General features: G+C 42.5%; 1 protein-coding gene across 1 annotated transcript in view; it reads right to left on the reverse strand.

The window, feature by feature from the left end:
• Nucleotides 1-22633, reverse strand: part of LOC120050422 (disks large-associated protein 1-like) — a 130824-nt gene that overhangs the window by 65857 nt on the left and 42334 nt on the right. Inside the window, exon 5 of the mRNA XM_038997012.1 lies at nt 19267-19519. Within this exon, the coding sequence (XP_038852940.1) occupies nt 19267-19519 (253 nt within the window). The remainder of the gene's footprint in view (nt 1-19266; nt 19520-22633) is intronic.

A 22633-nucleotide genomic window follows, 5' to 3' on the forward strand; every position in this document is an offset into this window, starting at 1 on the left:
AAACATACAGTCAATAACACAATAGAAAAAAAGTATATGTACAGTGTGTGGAAATGAGGTAAGATAAGGGAGGTAAGGCAATAAATAGGCCATAGTGGAGAAATAATTAAAATTGAGCAATTAAACACTGGAGTGATAAAGACTGGAGTGATAGATGTGCAGAAGATGAATGTGCAAGTAGAGATACTAGGGTGCAAAGGAGCAAAAAAATAATGTATATATTTTTTTAAATAACAGTATGGGGATGAGGTAGTTGGATGGGCTATTTGCAGATGGGCTATGTACAGGTGCAGTGATCTGTGAACTGCTCTGACAGCTGGTGCTTAAAGTTAGTGAGGGAGATATGAGTCTCCAGCTTCAGTGATTTTTGCAATTCGTTCCAGTCATTGGCAGCAGAAAACTGGAAGGAAAGGCAGCCAAAGGAGGAATTGGCTTTGGGGGTGACCAGTGAAATATACCTGCTGGAGCGCTTGCTACGGGTGGGTGCTGCTATGGTGACCAGTGAGCTGAGATAAGGTGGGGCTTTACCTAGCAAAGACTTATAGATGACCTGGAGATGAATATGAAGCGAGGGCCAGCCAACGAGAGCATACAGGTTGCAGTGGTGGGTAGTATATGGGGCTTTGGTGACAAAACGGATGGCACTGTGATAGACTGCATCCAATTTGCTGAGTAGTGTTGGAGGCTATTTTGTAAATGACATCGCCGAAGTCAAGGATCGGTAGGATAGTCAGTTTTACGAGGGTATGTTTGGCAGCATGAGTGAAGGATGCTTTGTTGCGAAATAGGAAGCCGATTCTAGATTTAATTTTGGATTGGAGATGCTTAATGTGAGCCTGGAAGGAGAGTTTACAGTCTAACCAGGCACATAGGTATTTGTAGATGTCCACATATTCTAAGTCAGAATCGTTGTTGGGAATGTTGGGATAGTTACCACTTTGTTATGATCTTGAAATAATAATGTTACTAAGTGTATCTTAAAAGCAGGCAGGTCACCCATGATACAAGTCAGTATTCAACATTCATCCATGTCTGAGGATGTTGGGAGATAACATGGAAACCAGCCACTAGGGGCAACAGTGAGCGCTGTAACCTTCATGTAGGTTTGGGTTTTGCTAGGGCTTTGTGGAAGGGGATGATGGATGGGCATAAGCATTGGCCTCTGGTTAGAAAGGTTGCATGTTCAAATCCAGTGATATAAAGTTGTTTTTTGATATTGTAGTTTGAAACCTATCCCAAACCTTAACCCTTACCTTAACCATTCAGAGTTCATGCATAACCTTAAGAATTTGGAGTTAATGCCTAAATTTAACCTTAAACACCTTGAGACTTGAGAATCATCTAATTCTGTCACAAGCGCTTGTTACTAAAAATATGCAATATGCAAAAACATTGAAGGATAATCTACATTTGCAATGCACAAACATAACATGATGAACAGGAATGACATTTACTCTCAAGGGTGGACAAAAAGCCCTATCTGAAAGCCATGCACTCGATAGGCCATGCCTCCTGAAAATAACCTATGGATTACGTTAAGAAATACTCAGCATGAAAGTTAAAACTCCAACTGATGGTTAAATTAATGTTAGGGTAATCCAAAGGCATGGCCTAATGGGGGCCAATCTTTCAGATCGTTATTTTTGACCACCCATGCGTGTAAATGCAATTCATGTTCATGATGTTAAGTTTGCACACTGGCACTTCTAATTTTCCTTCAATACTTTTGCATGTTATGTATTTTAATATAAAATGTATAACATTATCATTACAATTTTAAAACAAAGTGTTAACTACCCCAACATTAAGACATGCTTAGGCACTTAAGGATCTTGTACTTATTTAAAGCTACAAACGTGTCAGTGCTCAACCGTAAAGGCCATGAACAGACATTCTGAAAAGTAATTTCTCTCTCATGGCTAACTACCAGGAAGTTTGAAAAGACAGGTTAAGTGGGCATCTTCATAAGCGCGCCTTGGTTGACAACTCTTTGAAACGTCTACGTCAAGTCATTTGGATGCAGTGAGCAGTGTCCCAGTAAAATCATCTTAAACTAATTTGGTGATACACAAAAGAACTCAAACATTGAACTTGTATCAGTAACCGCGTTTCCATCCATGGTTTTTATACTTGGAGTCACGCGATGACATGGTGCGTGGTCCTCCCACTACGACTCGGAAAACCATGCAGTTTATTACGCTACAGATGAAATACATTATGATGAACTGCACAGGGTTGTGAAAGTGCACAGTGATCTTGATGCTCCTTTCCAATAAATATCGACGGTCTTATTCTGGTGACGTGATGATTGACGCTTGACTGCTGTTTGACAACTACAAATATTCTCGCTCTTATAATAATCTCATCATGTAGACTAGCCTACCTGCACCGCCTACCAGCACTGTATCTGCGAGCTGTTGGCGAGAGCGAACGTGCCAAGACCAGAGTAGGCAACCGTTTTTGTGAGTTTTTGAGTTGAAAACCCGACGGAAACACAATTCTCTTTTTATTCGGTACATGAAAAAAATAAGCAAAAAAGTACATTTTGTATCTGCAACAAGTCAGTTTGGTGGAAACATATCACTGGTGGGAAAATGCACATATTTTCTTTATGCGGATTATAGAATATTTGCATGAAACTCTGTCCCCAATTTGATGGCAACCTAGCTAGTAACACCATTTTCTATATATACATCTACCATTTGGCATGTTTCTTGTGACGCAATTCACAGCAGCACTGATGGATGTGTTGACATGACAACTGAGTTAGAGTTTTGAACGACCCTCCCCCCCTTCTGTTCCATGCTGGCTGAAGACCAAGCTAGCCAGTAACTAGCTAACACAGATGAAAGGGGAAACATATACTGTAAGTATCTTTGCCATAGATGAACATTGTAAAGTTTTAATTACATTTGCTGACACCCTACAGTCAATTTTTTTGCACCAGTAAAGTAGCTATCGAGTTATATAAACCACGCCCCTCTGCAAACACGCCTTCTCCGATGTTGGTTACTAGGTGCTTATTTAAATTAGGTCAAAGAATATTATGTTATCATTGGTATATTAAATGTCACCCTATCCCCTTAATAACACCACCTCCTGAATCCAAGTGTTTGACATGGGGGAAGGGACCATTAACTTTATGATCAAACTTTATCAACGTACTGTAGAAGCAACAGTCATTTTTCATATATTTGTCATTATACCTTCATCTGGTTTCATCCAATTTCATGAACAACATGAATTTGACTGTTCATGATAACATATTCACTTAGTATCTCACTTTGTGAAGTTGATAGGACAAAAACATTGATGAATGCAACAAGTATATAGTCGCCCCCTAAATAGTGAATAGAGTGCCATTTGGGACAACCATTTTGCCTATGACTAATACACAGAGGGCCCAGGGAGGGGACAGGGGAGGGGCTGCCGGGTGTGGGGTGCAGACGACTCCTCTGTCACGCGGCTGGGACCCTCGACCTATCCCATCCTGCCTTGCTCCGACCAGAAACCGACGCAGGGCTGGCTGACCTGGTTTCCCATAAAGCCTTATTACTTTGTAAGCACAACCCCAGAAATTCCCCTCCCCTTGCTGTCTATGTCTCTTTCCAGACATGTCAAAGCCATATATGCTCCTCAAACTCAACTCTGGACCTCATGGGTGCAATTAATTATCCGGTAGAACAGACACCCAGCAGGCTCCGGACCTCGTAGGGTAAGCGTTGAATACCCCTGCTATAGGCTATGTGTTCATATGCTATTTCAGGGCTTGTTTCTGTGTACCTCTATGTACATGGTTTGGTAGGAAAATGGAAGGAAAATGTATGAAATGGTTCCAGGCTTGTACCATGTGTTGTGCACCTGCTATCCCACATTAAAGATAAGTCACCAAAAGAAAAAGTCACTCAAATAGACTGGCAGCTGGAAACAGTTCAAAATATCTGGGCTGACCGGAATCGCACTGCACGCTCACTAATGCCAATGAGAAATAGCATGGAAGCTTATCACAGTATGCTTTTACAAAATATGTTTTTATATTTCAAAGAATTTGTTGTAGCCTACAACACAGTACACCTATAACTGTGACAATGACGGTATAAAAATAGTCCATTGTCATATTAAATCAAGTTGGGAAAAACACAATTATTATTATTCTACACACTTATTAGCCCATTGTTAATATTTTTTTCTATTCATGTTGGTTTATGTAAAAGGTCCACATGATATACAAATACGCAGATTTGTCATATCAATATCATATCAGATCATAAATCGAGTCCTTTGTTAATGCTCTTCTCATCAAGCATGAGTAAGCAGAAAGACTCTAGCATGGGCGAGAGGCCACCTCCCGGCTGGCAGAATCACACGAACGAAGAAACACAACTCATTCATAAGTAGAGAGGAAGAAGAAGAGACATTACTCACAAAAGCGTATCCAGTGGTCACACATACCGAACAAGTTACAGAAATACGGTGAAGTGAAGGAAAAAGGCATCAGATTTAGGGCGTTTCGCGCTCTCTCTAGCCACAGCTTCTTTGATTTGGTGGCGGTGCTTGCCCTCTCTCTTCCTCGTGTAGCCTATGATTCGATTTCAGGAGGGACGCGCAGCAGTGAGCAGTGCCAACGTTGCGCACCTCTGCCCTACTCACAGACATGCAGTGGGAAAGAAGCTGTCCCGGCTCGCGCTATCAGCACACGGTGTCGCCCCCCCCAAAAAACTAGATTTTTTGAATGCAGTTTGTCACTAAAGTTATGTAGCCTTACACGACCGTTTGTTACAACCAAACTCTGACAACTAGGTAGGCCTACGTTAAAGTACAGTGATATTGGCAGATGGCATATAAGGCTATACTTCACCGTTGACAGTGACAGGTGAATTGAGATGGCTCTTTAATAAATGGAATTTGAAATGTTATCCCTTATTGCATTGCAATACCATCCTACATAGTATATTCTCAAATCTGCCCCCTAGTGTCAGACATGCTTTACAACAGTATCAGATGAGGAAGTTACAGTATTGGGTATCAGATAAAGTGCCTTGCAAAAGTATTCATCCCCCTTGGCGTGTTTCCTATTTTGTTGTATTACAACCTGTAATTGAAATAGATTTTTATGTGGATTTCATGTAATGGACATAAACAAAATAGTCCAAATTGGTGAAGTGAAATGATTTTTTTTAAATGATTTTTATTTTTTACGGAAAAGTGGTGTATGCATATGTACGCACACCCTTTGCTATGAAGCCCCTAAATAAGATCTGGTGCAACCAATTACCTTCAGAAGTCACATAATTAGTTAAATAAAGTCCACCTGTGTGCAATCTAAGTGTCACATGATCTGTCACATAATCTCAGTATATATATACACCTATACACCTGTTTTGAAAGGCCCCAGAGTCTGCAACACCACTAAGCAAGGGGCACCACCAAGCAAGAGGCACCATGAAGACCAAGGAGCTCTCCAAACAGGTCAGGGACAAAGTTGTGGAGAAGTACAGATCAGGGTTGGGTTATAAAAAAATATCAGAAACTTTGAACATCCCACGTAGCACCATTAAATCCATTATAAAAAATGGAAAAAATATGGCACCACAACAAACCTGCCAAAAGAGGGCCGCCCACCAAAACTCACGGACCAGACAAGGAGGGCATTAATCAGAGAGGCAACAAAGAGACCAAAGATAACCCTGAAGGAGCTGCAAAGCTCCACAGCGGAGATTGGAGTATCTGTCCATAGGACCACTTTAAGCCGTACACTCCACAGAGCTGGGCTTTACAGAAGAGAACCACTTTAAGCCGTACACTCCACAGAGCTTTGCTTTACAGAAGAGTGGCCAGAAAAAAGCCAATGCTTAAAGTGTTTGCCAAAAGGCATGTGGGAGACTCCCGAAACATATGGAAGAAGGTACTCTAGTCAGATGAGACTAAAATGTAGCTTTTTGGCCATCAAGATAAACACTATGTCTTTCGCAAACCCAACTCCTCTCATCACCCCGACGACACCATCCCCACAGTGAAGCATGGTGGTGGCAGCATCATGCTGTGGGGATGTTTTTCATCGGCAGGGACTGGGAAACTGGTCAGAATGGAAGGAATGATGGATGGCGCTAAATACAGGGAAATTCTTGAGGGAAACCTGTTTCAGTCTTCCAGAGATTTGAGACTGGCATGGAGGTTCACCTTCCAGCAGGACAATGATTCTAAGCATACTGCTAAAGCAAGACTCAAGTGGTTTATGGGGAAACATTTAAATGTCTTGGAATGGCTTAGTCAAAGTCCAGACCTCAATCCAATTGAGAATCTGTGGGAACCCATCCAACTTGAAGGAGCTGGAGCAGATATGCCTTGAAGAACGGCAAAAATCCCAGGGCTAGATGTGCCAAGCTAATCGAGACATACCCCAAGAGACTTCCAGCTGTAATTGCTGCAAAAGGTGGCTCTACAAAGTATTGACTTTGGGGGGTGAATAGTTATGCACGCTCAAGTTTTCATTTTTTTTGTCTTATTTCTTGCTTGTTTCACAATGAAAAATATTTTGCATCCTCTAAGTTGTAGGCATGTTGTGTAAATCAAATGATACAAACCCCCCCCCAAAAATCTATTTTGATTCCAGGTTGTAAGGCAACAACATAGGAAAAATGCCAAGGGGGGTGAATACTTTCGCAAGCCACTGTATAATGTAGCCTGACGACTCACACTAAGTGGTGGAAAAAGTACCTAATTGTCATACTTGAGTAAAAGTAAAGATACTTTAATAAAAAGGACTCAAGTAAATTTAAAGTCACCCAGTAAAATACTACCTGAGTAAAAGTCTAAAAGTCTTTCATTTTAAATATACCTAAGTATTAAATGTAATTGCTCAAATATATTTAAATATCAAAAGTAAAAGTATAAATAATTTCACATTCCTTGTATTAAGCAAACCAGAAGGCACGACTAATTATTTTAATTGTTTTTACGGCTTGCCAGGGGCAAACTCCAACACTTTACAAATGAAGCATTTGTGTTTAGTGAGTCCACCAGATCAGAGGCAGTAGGGATCTCCACCAGATCAGAGGCAGTAGGGATGACCAGGGATGTTCTCTTGATAAGAGTGTGAATTGGCAATTTTCCTGTCCTGCTAAGCATTTGAAATGTAACAAGTACTTTTGGATGTCAGGGAAAATGTATGGAGTAAAAAGCACATCATTTTCTTCAGGAATGTAGTGGAGTAAAAGCTAAATATAAATAGTAATGTACATATACCCCCCAAAAAACTACTTAAGTACTGTAGTACTTTAAAGTATTTTTACTTAAGTACTTTACATCACTGCTTACACTAAATTCTTCTGCTGCTCTGTCGTTCACTACATCATTGAAGTCATTTGTGATGATGAGGGTCACAAGGGGCATTGTACAAAACAAAGTCATCAGTGATTGGATCATCTCTAACCAAATCAGGGTATCAAAGCCAATGACACAATTTCAAACTGCCGCTTTGACCACGTGTTCTGGCTCTGGCCCAACCCATCGGTTTCTGGAACAATCAGACAGCCCCAAATGTGTTGTGAAGGGTCGGGGAGGTACTCAGATCCCATACTCATTGTGGAGAACAAACTAAAGTCTGTGGGCGTGGCGTAGCGTTCGGCCGGAGCAAGGAGTGGTAGCCAGGAAAGATATACAGGTAGCCAGGCAAGATATACAGTACCAGTCAAAAGTTTGGACACACCTACTCATTTAAGTTTTATTTTTAATTTTTACTATTTTCTACATTGTAGAATAATAGTGAACACATCAAAACTAAACAATTACACATAAGAATCAGGTAGTAATCAAAAATGTGTTCAACAAATATATTTTAGATTCTTCAAAGTAGCCACCCTTTGCCTTGATGACAGCTTTGCACACTCTTGGCATTCTCACAACCAGCTTCATGTCACCTGGAATGCATTTAAATTAACAGGTGTGCCTTGTTAAAAGTTAATTTGTGGACTTTCTTTCCTTCTTAATGCGTTTGAGACAATCAGTTGTGTTGTTGTGACAAGGTAGGGTTGGTATTCAGAAGATAGCCCTATTTGATAAAAAACCAAGTCCATATTATGGCAAGAACAGCTCAAATAAGCAAAGAGAAATGACAGTTAATCATTACTTTAAGACATGAAGGTCAGTCAATCAGGAACTTTTTAAGAACTTCTTCAAGTGCAGTCACGAAAACCACCGTAGCGCTATAATGAAAGTGGCTCTCATGAGGACCATCACAGGAAAGGAAGACCCAGAGTTACCGCTGCTGCAGAGGATACATTCATTAAAATTAACAGCCTCAGATTGAGACACATCTCAAAATCAACTGTTCAGAGGAGACTGCGTGAATCAGGCTTTCATGGTCGAATTGCTACAAAGAAACCACTATTCAAGGACACCAATAAGAAGAAGACTTGCCTGGGCCAAGAAACACAAGCAATGAACATTAGACTGGTGGAAATCTGTCTTTTTGGTCTGAAGAGTCCAAATTTGAGATTTTTGGTTCCAACCGCCGTGTCTTTGTGAGACGCAGAGTAGGTGAACAGGTGATCTCCGCATGTGTGGTTCCCACCGTGAAGCATGGAGGAGGAGGTGTGATGGTGTAGGGGTGCTTTGCTGGTGACAGTGTCTGTGATATATTTAGAATTCAAGGCACACTTAACCAGCATGGCTACCACTGCGTTCTGCAGCGATACGCCATCCCATCTGGTTTGCGCATAGTGGGACTATCATTTGTTTTTCAACAGGACAATGACCCAACACACCTCCAGGCTGTGTAAGGGCTATTTGACCAAGAAGGAGAGTGATGGAGTGTTGCATCAGATGACCTGGTCTTCACAATCACCTGACCTCTACCCAAATGAGATGGTTTGGGATGAGTTGGACCGCAAAGTGAAGGAAAAGCAGCCAACAAGTGCTCAGCATATGTGGGAACTCCTCCAAGACTGCTGAAAAAGCATTCCTCATGAAGCTGGTTGAGAGAATGCCAAGAGTGTGCAAAGCTGTCATCAAGGCAAAGGGCGGCTACTTTGAAGAATCTAAAATATACAATATATTTAGATTTTTTTCAACACTTTTTTGGTTACTACATGATTCCATATGTGATATTTCATATTCTACAATGTAGAAAATAGTAAAGATAAAGAAAAACCCTTGAACGAGGAGGTGTGTCCAAACCTTTGACTGGTACTGTAATCATCAACATTCACAGAATAAACACCAACACAAACTTGTCAAAGTGTTTATTCTGTTTTCAAAATACGCATTTTGAAATCTGTATTAAATCAAAATAATTTAGACTCTAAATTTTAGAGCCATGAAATCTCTATAGGATTTTTTGACCAGGTAACTATCAAATTATTTTGGTTTATTGAGTGAACTATACTGTAACATATTTGACTTTCCAAAGCTTTGACCCTCACATTTAAATATCTGAGCTAGCAGATGGCCAATCCACAGTAACTGACGGCAACACCGTGAAGCCGAGAGATGGGTCTTTGAATGTCATAACAGACGCTCCTCCCTACATTAGGCCTTCCATGTATCAATAATCACAAGGAGTTTTGAAAGAGCTTCACTGATGTACTCTCAATATGGCCTTCCTACCTCCTGTTGCCTTCCTCTAGCTCTGATAGAGGTAGTTGTACTGCAAGGCAGTAGAAGATGAGGCAATGTGCCATTCTCAGAGTCCCTAATCACACCATTTTCCCTATATAGTGCATTACGTTTAACCCAGGCCCATAGGGCTCTGGTCAAAAGTAGTGTGCTACGTAGGGAAAAGGCTGCCAGGGACACAGCCATAGACACGTTGGAATTCACAGCATGTTCCCCATAAACAGAGACAGGGGACTGCCAAAATCGCTATGCTACACCAAGCCCCTAGGGGCAGTGTTGACCAGCCTTGACCTCAAATACCAACTCTTACACAGACTTACACGGACTCACATAACGTTGACTCTAAAAGTATATTTTGAAGCTTTATTACAGGCCTAACTCCATGTTCATGCAGCAGATCAGATTAAAAGTATTTTTTTTCCTAAACCCTTTTTGCAACAAAATATCATAGTTATCAGAAGGAGTCCAAACAAACAGAGAATGTCATGTTAGAACATAAGCGGTGGCCCCACGACACATGCACACCGGCACATGCACCGCCTAAAGTGACGTAGCAGTACACAAATATCTGTGTTGTTTTTAGAACTACTGGCTGAAATTATACATCTACAGTGCCTTCGGAAAGTATTCAGACCCCTTGACTTTTCCCACATTTTGTTACGTTACAGCCTTATTCTAAAATGGAATTTATAAAATTCCCTCGTCAATCTACACACAATAGCCCATAATGACAAAGCAAAACAGGTTTCTAGAAATTATAGCAAATGTATTACAAATAAAAAAAACAGAAATACCTTATTTATTTGGGTATTCGGACCCTTTGCTATGAGACTCAAAATTGAGCACAGGTGCATCCTGATGTTTCTACAACTTCATTGGAGTCCACCTGCAATAAATTCAATTGATTGGACATGATTTGGAAAGGCGCATACCTGACTATGTAAGGTCCCAAAGTTGACAGTGCATGTCAGAGCAAAAACCAAGCCATGACGTCAAAGGAATTGTCTGTAGAGCTCCGAGACAGGATTGTGTCGATGCACAGATCTGGGGAATGGTACCAAAAAACGTATGCAGCATTGAAGGTCCCCAAGAACACAGTGGCCTCCATCTTTCTTTAATGGAAGAAGATGGGAACCACCAAGACTCTTCCTAGAGTTGCCGCCCAGACAAACTGAGCAATCGTGGGAGAAGGGCCTTGGTCAGGGAGTTGACCAAGAACCCAATGGTCACTCCGACAGAGCTCCAGAGTTCCTCTGTGGAGATGGAAGAATTTTCCAGAAGGACAACCATCTCTCTAGCACTCTACCAATCAGGCCTTTGTGGTAGAGTGGCCAGACGGAAGCCACTCCTCAGTAAAAGGCACATGACAGCCCACTTGGAGTTTGCCAAAAGGCACCTAAAGGACCCAGACCATGAGAAACCAGATTCTCTGGTCTGATGAAACCAAGATTGAACGCTTTGCCCTGAATGCCAAGTGTCACGTGTCACGAGAATTATGTTCTCGATGTTCATAAACCCAATTCAATTAACTACTCAGCCTGAAACCCAGAATTTGTAGGAAACTGGTTGAAATGAATCAGACGGAGACCCAGCTACGATAGTCAGAACATTTATTTACGAGAGCGCTCCTGTGCATATACAATGATGTTCCCTTTATAACATTCTCTTAACATACACACATACATACACACTAACATTAGGAGAGCTATCTACTTCTCTACAATTCTCACCACAGTTGATCACTACCCAGCTGACAGTTCCAGCCCCCCCCCCCCAGATAAGGGAAACCTGGAGGGGCTCTCCCTTTCCTATCTTATCTCCCCAGACTTATAGCCGGGTCGGTTCAAACATAGGTTAAGGCTCCTCTTTGTTTTCTTTCGGCACACACATACATTCCTCTCTTCCCAGGTCCAACCTAGTTGGACCTGTGTTTATTATTTTTAATTACTCTTTGTCCATGCTACAAAACCTCTAATCCTTAATGGTTAATTTTCCGGGTAGAATTATTTAATCATTTATCTTAAACCTTTATAAAATCTTTTAACACACGTCTGGAGGAAACCTGGCACCATCCCTTCGGTGAAGCATGGTGGTGGCAGCATCATGCTGCTGGGATGTTTTTCAGCGGCAGGGATTGGTAGACGAGTCAGGTTCGAGAGAAAGATGAACGGAGCAAAGTACAGAGGGATCCTTGATGAAACCCTGCTCCAGAGCGCTCAGGTCCTCAGACTGGAGTTAAAGTGTACCTTCCAACAGGACAACGACCCTAAGCACACAGCCAATACAACGCAGGAGTGGCTTTGGGACAAGTTTCTGAATGTCCTTGAGTGGCCCAGCCAGAGCCCGGACGAACATGTTCGAACATCTCTGGAGAGACCTGAAAATAGCTGTGCAGCGACGCTCCCCATCCAACCTGACAGAGCTTGAGAGGATCTGCAGAAAATAATGGGAGATCTACCCAAATACAGGTGTGCCATGCTTGTAGCGTCATACCCAAGAAGACTCAAGGCTGTAATCGCTGTAAGGTGCTTCAACAAAGTACTAAGTAAAGGGTCTGAATACTTATGTAAATGTGACATTTCTGCACACATTTCTAAAATCCTGTTTTTGCTTTGTCATTATGGGGTATTGTGTGTAAATTGATTTAATCCATTTTAGAATTAGGCTAGATTGATTTAATCCATTTTAGAATTAGGCTGTAACGTAACAACATGTGGAAAAAGTCAAGGGGTCTGAAGACTTTCCGTAACACTGTATTTAAACCTTATGGACAGAGTGCAAATTACAGGGGGCCAGAGGGGACTCAACCCCCCTGAATGAGAGATGAGACCCCCAAAATGCAACAAAAATCTAACTTGGAGGGGGTCTCTAAATAATGCTAATTTAACCATTCTCCTATTTGTTTAAAATGCAATTTGTACTGCTACAGTGGTAAATATTAAAATAAAAGTTTATTCCAAATAAAAGTAACTCCCCCACCACTTGTCATCCCGGGACATTCCTGTATTTCAGTACACTTTTAGGTGTCCTGTCTTTTCTTTCTACAAAAAATCATTTTTACAGCAAGACACCAATTAATTCAGGATACAAAAGTGTAGCCCTAATGGCAATCGTCGAATGTAATTGTACTTTTTGATGTTTTGTGTCTCTTTCCATTCATTAAATGGCGGGCGGGCAGTGCACTGTTTGGATGCTGGAATTGTTTTGGAGTGGACCAACATGTGCAGGTATTGAATTGAATTTAATTTATTTTGGGCAACGGACACAGACACAACAAATGTGGACCCAGAGAATATCACTTGAAAGTATTAATCAAAACGCTTGTTCCCAAATTGGTCCTCGATGGTAAAAACAATAACACAAGACAAAATTACAAACAACCATCATACATTCATTTATATTGACATCCTAAAAAGTGACACTATTCACTGCACTTCACCCTAACCTTAAATCAACCATATTAATTTCACATTAAAACAATCTATTAATTGCACATCATACTGATCCTTCAAACAAATACACCTGACCAGCAAAGACCCCCGAATGTCAAGGTATAATTCGCATTCTGCTTATTAACACTGTTCGGTTATGTATTGTGACAAAGTAGCTCTCTGATGCAAGAACAGGCGTTCACCATTTTAGTACAGCAAAGGGCTACTGACTAATTGAAGGCCACAGGAATCCCATGGTAGTTCAATACAAAATCAGGAAGCAGACTCTCTCATTGAAACAGGGTAGGAGAAAAAAGTTGTGTCCCAAATGGCACCCTATTCCCTATATAGTGCCCTACTTTTAACCAGGGCCCTGGATACACGGTGGCAGATTTACCTAGCTTTAGACCTGCATGCAGAAGTAGCTTTAATTGAAGGTCACCTCACAGTGAAGGAATACCTGATTTTACGCCTCTAATTACTCCGTACTAGGAAAGCTATTTTTTTCTGTCAGATGTAGAGGAAGGTGATGAAGGAATGAGGAGAGGGGATGAGCAGCCTTCTATCTACCAACAAGATTAAACAGAAGAACAGGGCTGCGGTTCAAATGGCACCCTATTCCCAACATAGTGCACCACTGATTTGGGCTCTGGGAGGCAGCCAGGATAAGTGAAGACAGATGTAGGATGTAAGTGGTGTAAGATTTGACTGGAGGCGAACCAGTGTAGAAGGAGACTGGGGGTTTAAGGCGGTTTAAATCCTCACATTACCAGATTGGTATGGATTTTTTCCGCAGATTTAAGAGAAGAATCACCACAGCTTTATTAAACCAATCCCAAGGAGCTGATGCCATGACCAACATTCCTATCCCAGGACAGACTTGTGTCCCAAATGGCACCCTATTTGCTATATCGCTCAAACAATTTTCCCAGCACTCCATTGGTGAAAAGCAGTGCTCTACATAGGAAACAGGCTGGCTTTTGGGACGCAAGGAACTGTACCTGATATTACTGAGGGAAAAGTGAAGTGGGAGAGAGCATCAATTAAACACTACATTTTTTAACAGAATAGATCAAAAGATCCACCCTTATTTTGAATTCCTTTCTTCTGCTTTGAGGGTCAAAATGATCATACATAGTCATAAGGATTGCAGTGTGGTAGGTGGGTTTAACGATAGATTAGCAGCTGCGTCTTGTGGTCAGAATGTGACTTTTTTTTGTGTGCTTTGAACCAAAATTCCCTTCTGGTACTGCGCAACTTCCATCTCCTCTTTCCATCCTTGACAGACGACATGCAATATTCACCACTGTGCCAAACTTTTTCACTCACCCTGCCTACGTCCCAAATGGCACCCTATTCCCTTCAGAGTGCATTCTTTTTGACCCTGCCCTGGTCAAACGTAGTGCACTATAAAGGGAATAGGGTGCAATTTGGCACACATTCTCTGTATGCCTCCCAGCAGCTAACTTGTGAAATGTCGATGCTTTGTGCTCCACCTGTCCGGGACTCGGTGTGTTTTGTGTTCGTGAGTGTGTTTGTGTGTGAGAGGGTTTTTATTGCATGTCTGCTTCTCTTGCTTCTTTAGGATGGCTTCTCTCTGGAACACTCTCAGAGGAGAAAGAGGGAAGGGAAGAAGAATGCATGTTCCATAATGTCTGTATGATGACAGACATTTTGTGTGAGCCAATGTTTTTTTTAATGTGAGTCATCCGTTGATGGATGCATGAACTGTCCGTGCACAAATTGTCCGTATTTCTATGCAAATTGGGTGATTTGACGGAGAATTTTTTGTATTTTTTTTATGAATGCTATTTCCTCCTTTTTCATGAGTCTCTGTGTGGCCGAGCCTTAGTCTGCAGGTGTGGGTTTTATCATCACGGCACAGTCAAAACTTGACTGCTCAGAGGTGTTGTATGAACTGATATTTACGGCAAAAAGCATATTTGGGTTCTTTTCCCCTTCTATAACCTTCCAAAAATAACATTACTGTCTGCTCACAGCACTCAGGATGAGCAAGATAGATAGATATAGAGTGTGCAATAAATACTATTTTGTCCCGACATGAGCCTCTCTGTGTGCTTCTGTCTAAAAGACTGAGTGAGTGAGAAAGACTGTCCTACTACCTAATCCTGTAATTCAACAGAATGACATTGAGAGCAAATCCAACCTGAGCCCAGTGAGTGATACAGAGCTAAACACTTCTGTGTCCCAAAATGGCACTCTAATCCCTGTATAGTGCACTACTTTTGACCGGGGCCCACAGGGAATCCTATAGAGCGCTGCTCAAAAGTAGTGAACTATCTAGAGAATAGGGTGCCTTTTGGGACACGCCTAGTGTCTGCTAGGGAGACACTGCGGTACGTCTCGTTCAGAGAGACCCACTACCTTTGATTGTCAGCATGAATCTACCTAACTAGTACTTACTGTGAGATGCATCATCCCACACGGCACCCTATTTCCTTTATAGTGCACTACTTTCGACCAGGGCCCGTAGGTCTCTGGAGTAGTGCACGGTGTATAGGGAATATGGTGGCATTTGCGACACAACCAGTGATATCAACTATGCTGCTGCCCTTCTAACTGGCATCTTTGGTGGAAACAGAACAGACTCCTGGCTTTGGAATACATTTTCATGAGTTCTACACAACATACTGGAGCAACCCTTGCCTTGGTAGACTGGTTACCATCTCCCCCAAAGTGGATTAACCCGGTTGGAGCAGTGGTTAGCAAGTTTGCCTACGGTCTGGTGTTTGAACCCCACAAGCGGGGTTGGCTATCGCCGTTCACTACAATACTGTACATCACTGTTTCCATCTATTATGTGTTCTACTGCCTGAAGGACAAATTCTGACAGCAACACTGTCACATGCCACGTTCTTTCTGAACACCATTTAGCATTCATGTCATTCAGTGGGGAGTTTAGTCTGCTACATATATGTATCTTATCTCTGAACCTGCAGGGGCTGCATGCAGGCTCCTTCACACCATGGCACCCTCTGCAACCTGTGTGTTTGTGTGTGTGTGTTAGTGCATACGTGCGTGCCCTGCCCACCTGCCTGTGTGCATGCGTCCGTGAACGCAGAGTGAGAAAGGAGGAAAAAGAAGTAGACAATTATTTAACGTGAGCAAGGACTTAGGAGGGGAGAAGTGAGGAATTACAAAGTGCCAGCACCATGACAGTAATCTGGGCCAATCCCCTACTGCGCCTGGCTTTTTAGTGCTTAATAATGTTATGACTGACACCACACCCTCTACCTCTCTCCTCGCTTTCTCTCAAGTCTCCCTCTCTCTCTCTTCTTCCTTTCTTCTCTCTATGGAGACGTGTTCAACTTAGATCGACCCAGAATCCCCTGCAGTGAATTAAGGCCAGGGGTCTATCAGACTGAGACACACAGCAAGTCAAATCAAAGTTTACCATCACAGAACCAATCAAACACCCAATCAAAGCACAGAGCACTGCCACAACCAAAGGCTGTCGTCGATAACAAACTACACCGCTTTCTAACGAAGCGCTCCAGGCTCACCATACAGTTCCAGTTGTCACATGATCACATGATCACATGACTCAATCTGGGTCGCCTAAATTGATGTGAATTAAATGGCCAACAGCTGTTGCTGCTTCCGCCAGTCATCCCTCAGCCCCCAGCTACCAACTACATGCTGTCTGTCTGTTTGTCTGGGGCAGGAGGGTGTTGCCTTTACATCCTCAGCAAATTAATATTGATCGACTTCCAGGCAGCTGTGTGTGTGTGTGTGTGTGTGTGTGTGTGTGTGTGTGTGTGTGTGTGTGTGTGTGTGTGTGTGTGTGTGTGTGTGTGTGTGTGTGTGTGTGTGTGTGCGGGGGTGTTGGTGGATGCTTGTGTGTGGGTGTGGAGCAAAGTTAATATAGGAAACTATAAATAAAAATAGTTCTGACATTTTTTTTATTAACAAACTAAAACTATACCGAAACTATTATCTTTGACTCCAAAACTAACTCAAATACAATGAAACCCTTAATGTATTATGTTCAGTTTTAGTTTTCAAGCTATTGGGGTTGTCAAGCTGTTGTTGTTTTTTTCAAGCTGTTGGGATTTTCAAGCTGTTGAATCTGGCAGGTAAATGCAGCTTGGAGATGGCGATGTTTCAGATTATGCCTAGCTTGTTCATCGCTATCACTAGCTATCAGGGGGGAAAAAAATCACCTGGGCAGCTATCTTAATTCTTCTTACGTACTACTAAAGTTAAAAAGCATTGAATTTGTGTAGACATGGGCGAGAGATTCCTTCCACCATCTTTTATTTTAACCAGTCTTGATGTTATTCCTTTTAAATCACACTGAGATTGACTTAAACCTAAGCTAACCTATGACCTTATGTATTACTGCACTCCAGTTGCAAGAAGTGACATCCCCAAAAACACACAAAACTATACAACCCCAATGGCTCCTAGCCTCCCACGCATGATTTCTGTCCCTAACACTAACACTAAAACTGAAACTAAATAACGTGCGTGTCTGTGTGTGCGCACACAAATGTGTGTGTGTGTGTGCACATAAGTGTGTGTGTGTTTGTGTCTGCATGACAAACATGATCAAATCCCACCTGTACTTGATCATGTTTTATCTGTCTCCTGCTCCCAGACCAGACCAGACCAGACATCTGGCCCACCAGCAGTAGAGTTCATGCCAATAGCACTTGATGTGATGAATGATGTCCCTCTCGCCTCCTCTTCCTCCGTGACTAGAGCTCTGTGTTCCGAATGGCACCTTATTCCCTATATAGTGCACTACTCAAAAGTAGGGCAGGGCCCAAGTGTTGCACTATGCAGGGAATAGGGTGCCATTTGGGATGTACCCTACTAGAGTCCGGGAGGTGCTGCCCTCGATCACAAATCTCTCCTCACAGAGATCAATATTACCCAAACAAGAAACGCAAACATCAAATTCCTCCTCCAGCCTTCACCGCCTTATAATTGTGTGTTTATTTTGAATAAACATGTGGCGAATCTCCGGATGACCTTACCTCATACTCTTCCCACTGACTTAGTAAAATACATTGTTATCCTCCGCTGCCTTGGGAGGGAAAAGGGAATCAACGGAGCAGAATTTGAAATGGCACTAAATTAATGTTTGCTCTGAATCACGAGGATTGCCTTTAACTGGACTGAACAGGTTTTGCCATCCTTACAATCTGCGCTAAATGGTTTTAATTAGCCGACTGTAACCTCGTCGGCTGGGCGGAAGAAAGAACTGCCTTTTAATCGGGATAATTAAAGAAAGAGAGCGAGAGAGAGGGGAGAGGGAAAGAGAGAGAGGGAAGGGAAGTGTGGGAGGGGGAGAGAGAGATGAATGCGCTCAGGCTCTGTCTCTGCATGGCTACAATGCAAGATGGGGAATTTTTATGGAGGAAAAAATAGACAAAGTTAACTCGGAACGCCAACACCACTCAACATCAATACTGCATGCAGCCCATGCACTAATGTTCTAGTTCAATGCTTTACTGGACGAGAGGCGGGGCGCTAAAATAAGGGCCCCATATAGACTTCGATCAGCAGGAACAATCTCTTAAAGGTAGGCCCAGTAGAGATACAGACACAGTTCTGCACAGAGGGGATCTAATATTTATAAGGAGATGTTCTGAGGCTCTGTGTGTGTGTGTGTGTGTGTGTGTGTGTGTGTGTGTGTGTGTGTGTGTGTGTGTGTGTGTGTGTGTGTGTGTGTGTGTGTGTGTGTGTGTGTGTGTGTGTGTGTGTGTGTGTGTGTGTGTGTGTGTGCGTGTCAGCCCTCAACTCCTCTGCCCACCGCTGAGATGTCTACAGTATAAAAGAAGACCTGTACTGTATGGACTAAGCTGTCAGTGTATTTACACATGCAACGCTAATCCAATCAATGTCCCTTTACATTAGCAGTGCAATAGTACATGCATAATGCATTATATACATGTCTATGTATAATACATGAGCAATTGTGTTAGTATCAAATTATACAATTATGTACTCTCTTTTTGCTCATCTTTATCAAGGGATCCAATCATTCCGGACCGCACTGTACATTGTATACATTTCATATGCAAATATGGACAAATACTGTACGTATGCATGGTTTCAATACTGCATGTGTTGTACCTAGAGTCTGGGTTGAACTGCTAGGTAGCTAAAGTTTTGTTGTATCGCTATGGCCCATAATGTGTGTGTTTGTGTGTGTACAGTGTGAGTGAGTGTGTGCGTGCGTGTGACTGACCTGTGCTGCTCTGGATGGTCCTAACGGTGGTGGTCGTCCGGGGGGGTGGGATAGCCCTCATGTTGCCCCCCACCATGCCCTCCTCATCTTGGGAGCAAGAACCCTTCTCGATGGCACGGACGTAGCTATGACTTCGCATACGGAAGCAGCCCGACATGGGGAGGTCCAGGGCATCCACCGCCTGGGACTCCATCTCACTGAAGACGGACTCGCACACTGCCTCGATCTGCCCGTTTACCTCCACCTCGCTCACCTGCAGGGGGCAACAGACACACACATACAGGAAACGGGAAACACAAGTTAGAGAGACCTACACCCCATACCTCACCAGAGAGAAGCCTTGTACACAAGGGTTTATAGAATATTCAGGGATTTTGAGGAATCCAAAAGACACAAAGACATGTACAAAACAATCAGAAAACATACTTAGTGCAGAGGGGAGGAAAAGTTGCGGGGTAAAAGTTCACGGGCCATCCAAGTGCAGTGCTATAGGGGTGTGTTGGCAAAACACATAGGACGTGTGTGTGTCTCTCCATGTCTACAGGAGGGAGGACTCACAACTTGTCTAAATAAGTGTCACAACATTGGGGAACTAAACTAAGGGAAAGTGTGTGTAGTGGTTGTATTGTCTTCATAGTCCCCTACAGGACTCCACAGAAACCAAAAGTGTCCAAGGTGGACTTTCATTCTTCTAGCCTAATAGATTTGCATGGAAGGAGAAAAGAGGGAGTATGGGAGATGTAGGGTACCTGGGTGAATTGTGACCGGGGGTTTAGCAGGATATGAAGGAGAGGAGGGAGGAAGACTGACTGGGTGCTTGAGACAACATGTTGGATTGGGGGCAGGTGATTGGCCGGAGAGGGCAGCAGAACATGTGTGGTAGATATACAGTATAATGTGATAGATAGGAAGAGAGCTTGTGTGGTGTTAGATATAGAATGTCATAGATAGGAAAGGAGCTATTAGAGAGCTCTGAACCTCCAGGGCCTTCGGTCATTTAGTCTAAGGCTATGGTGTGACCACAATCTCTCAGTGATTCATACGCATACATACTCATGTGCATTTGCACTGTCATTTAAAAAAAAACAAATTCATGCTTGCTCAAAACCACTCCCATCATTATCAAATTTCCCAGCATGCACTATTGCAGGTCTATTTTCTTAATTGTCTGTTTCAATAACTGCGTTTGCATGTACTTTGATTGGTTGATTTATCTTATGCTACACAAACAACATGCAATTTTCTAAACTAATTCAATCTGTTAGTAGTTGGACTTACTGAGATGGCTGCTCCAGTTTATAGGGCGACAGGTAGCCTAGCGGTTAAGAGTGCTGGGCCAGTTACCGAAAGGTTGCTGTTTCAAATCTCCAAAATGATCTGTCAATGTGCTCTTGAGCAAGGTACTTAACCCTAATTGCTTCTTTTAGTCGCTGATTTAAACGGAGTTTCAAAATTCAATGTCTCCTACAAAGTTCAGATTGTTGGATATCCCCACTCTGGATGGATTTCAATAGCAATTACTCATCACTTTGCAAGCCAGCATAATGTGACTTGCAGGCTTGATGTGGCCTGTAAACCAGGAGTTTCATACCACTGCATTAGCCAAACAAAGAAAGACTTTGTCATAAAGAGTTGCATTTTAAAGCTAACTTAAACACTCACTTTGTGAAGGCAATATGATTGAAAGCTGTTGAATAAAACAACCATGTGTCTGTCACTAACAAATACAGTCATGGGTGGTAACTACAATTCACTATAAACGCAATGCACACTGGGAAATAAGCAAATAAGTTAGAATAAATGTTCAGGTTGAATTGTAGGTTCACTCAACCTAAGATTCAAAGTTGAGTGAACACACAATTCAACTTATATGGGTTCAGAATATGGGTTCAGCTATAAGCCAAAAGGTTGAGCAAACTCACAATAATATTGCAGTTGTTGCCTTACAATTTGGCCACTCAGTCTGTCAATGTGCTTTTGAGCAAGGCACTTAACCCAAGCACGACTCCAACACCATCATTAAGTTTGCTGACGACACAACAGTGGTAGGTCTGATCACCGACAACGATGAGACAGCCTATAGGGATGATGTCAGAGACCTGGCAGGCCCAGTACATCACTGGGGCCAAGCTTCCTGACATCCAGGACCTTTATACTAGGTGGTGTCAGAGGAAGGCCCAAAAAATTGTCAAAGACTCCAGTCACCCAAGTCATAGACTGTTCTCTCTGCTACCGCACGGCAAGAGGTACTGGAGCACCAAGTCTAGGACCAAAAGGCTCCTTAACAGCTTTACCCCCAAGCCATAAGACTGCTGAACAACTAATCAAATGGCCACCCGGACTATTTACATTGACCACCCCGCCCCCCTCTTTGTTTTTACACTGCTGCTACTCGCTGTTTATTATCTATGCATAGTCACTTTACAAATGACCTCGACTAACCTGCACATTGACTCGGTACCGTTACCCCCTGTATATAGCCTCGTTATTGTTATGTACGTTTCCTGTCATACTTTTTGATTGATTTGATCATTCTTGAGTTTATTTAGTAAATATTTTATTAACTCTCTTTCTTGAACTGCATTGTTGGTTAAGGGCTTGTAAGTAAGCATTTCACAGTAAAGTCTACAGCTATTTTGCTGAGCAAAGTACCAATCCTATTGCAGATGGTTGCCTTACTATTGTACATTGAATCAACGTATACTTTTTGTTTTACAGTGCACGCACGCACGCACGCACACACACACACACACACACACACACACAGGAGCCTGAGTGCTTTCCCGTTGTCTTCCTGTATGCTGCAGTCTGGTCAGGCTTTTTGTAGATGTCACTGTGGCTGACAGTCCGCTGCTGCCTGCCTCACACTAAAGGCCTATGTGTGTGTGTGTGTAGACATGTTAGTGTGTGTGGACATAGTAAACAAAATTTAGACCAACTGTGGACATTTTGTCGGTCCCCACAAGGAAAAAGTATATTTCTAGGGGGTTTAGGGTCGAGGTTAGAATTAGTGTTAAAAAAATGTTTCTTAACCCTTATTTAACTAGGCAAATCAGTTAAGAACAAGTTATTATTTAAGATGACGGCCTAAGAACAGTGGATTAACTGCCTTGTTCAGGGGCAGAACGACAGATTTGTACTTTGTCAGCTCTGGGATTCAATCTAGCAACCTTTCGGTTACTGGCCCAACACTCTAACCACTAGGCTACCTGCCGCCCCACTAGGCTACCTGTTTAAGTTTAGGAGCTAGGTTAGGTTTATGGTTAAGGTTAGGTTTCGGGGTTAAGGTTAGGGTGAGGGTTAAGGTTAGGGTTTGGGCGGTTAGGAGAAATTAGGATTTTGAACGGGAATCAATTGTGTGTCCCCA

Source organism: Salvelinus namaycush, chromosome 7 (genome assembly GCF_016432855.1).
Source record: "Salvelinus namaycush isolate Seneca chromosome 7, SaNama_1.0, whole genome shotgun sequence".
Classification (NCBI taxonomy): domain Eukaryota; kingdom Metazoa; phylum Chordata; class Actinopteri; order Salmoniformes; family Salmonidae; genus Salvelinus; species Salvelinus namaycush.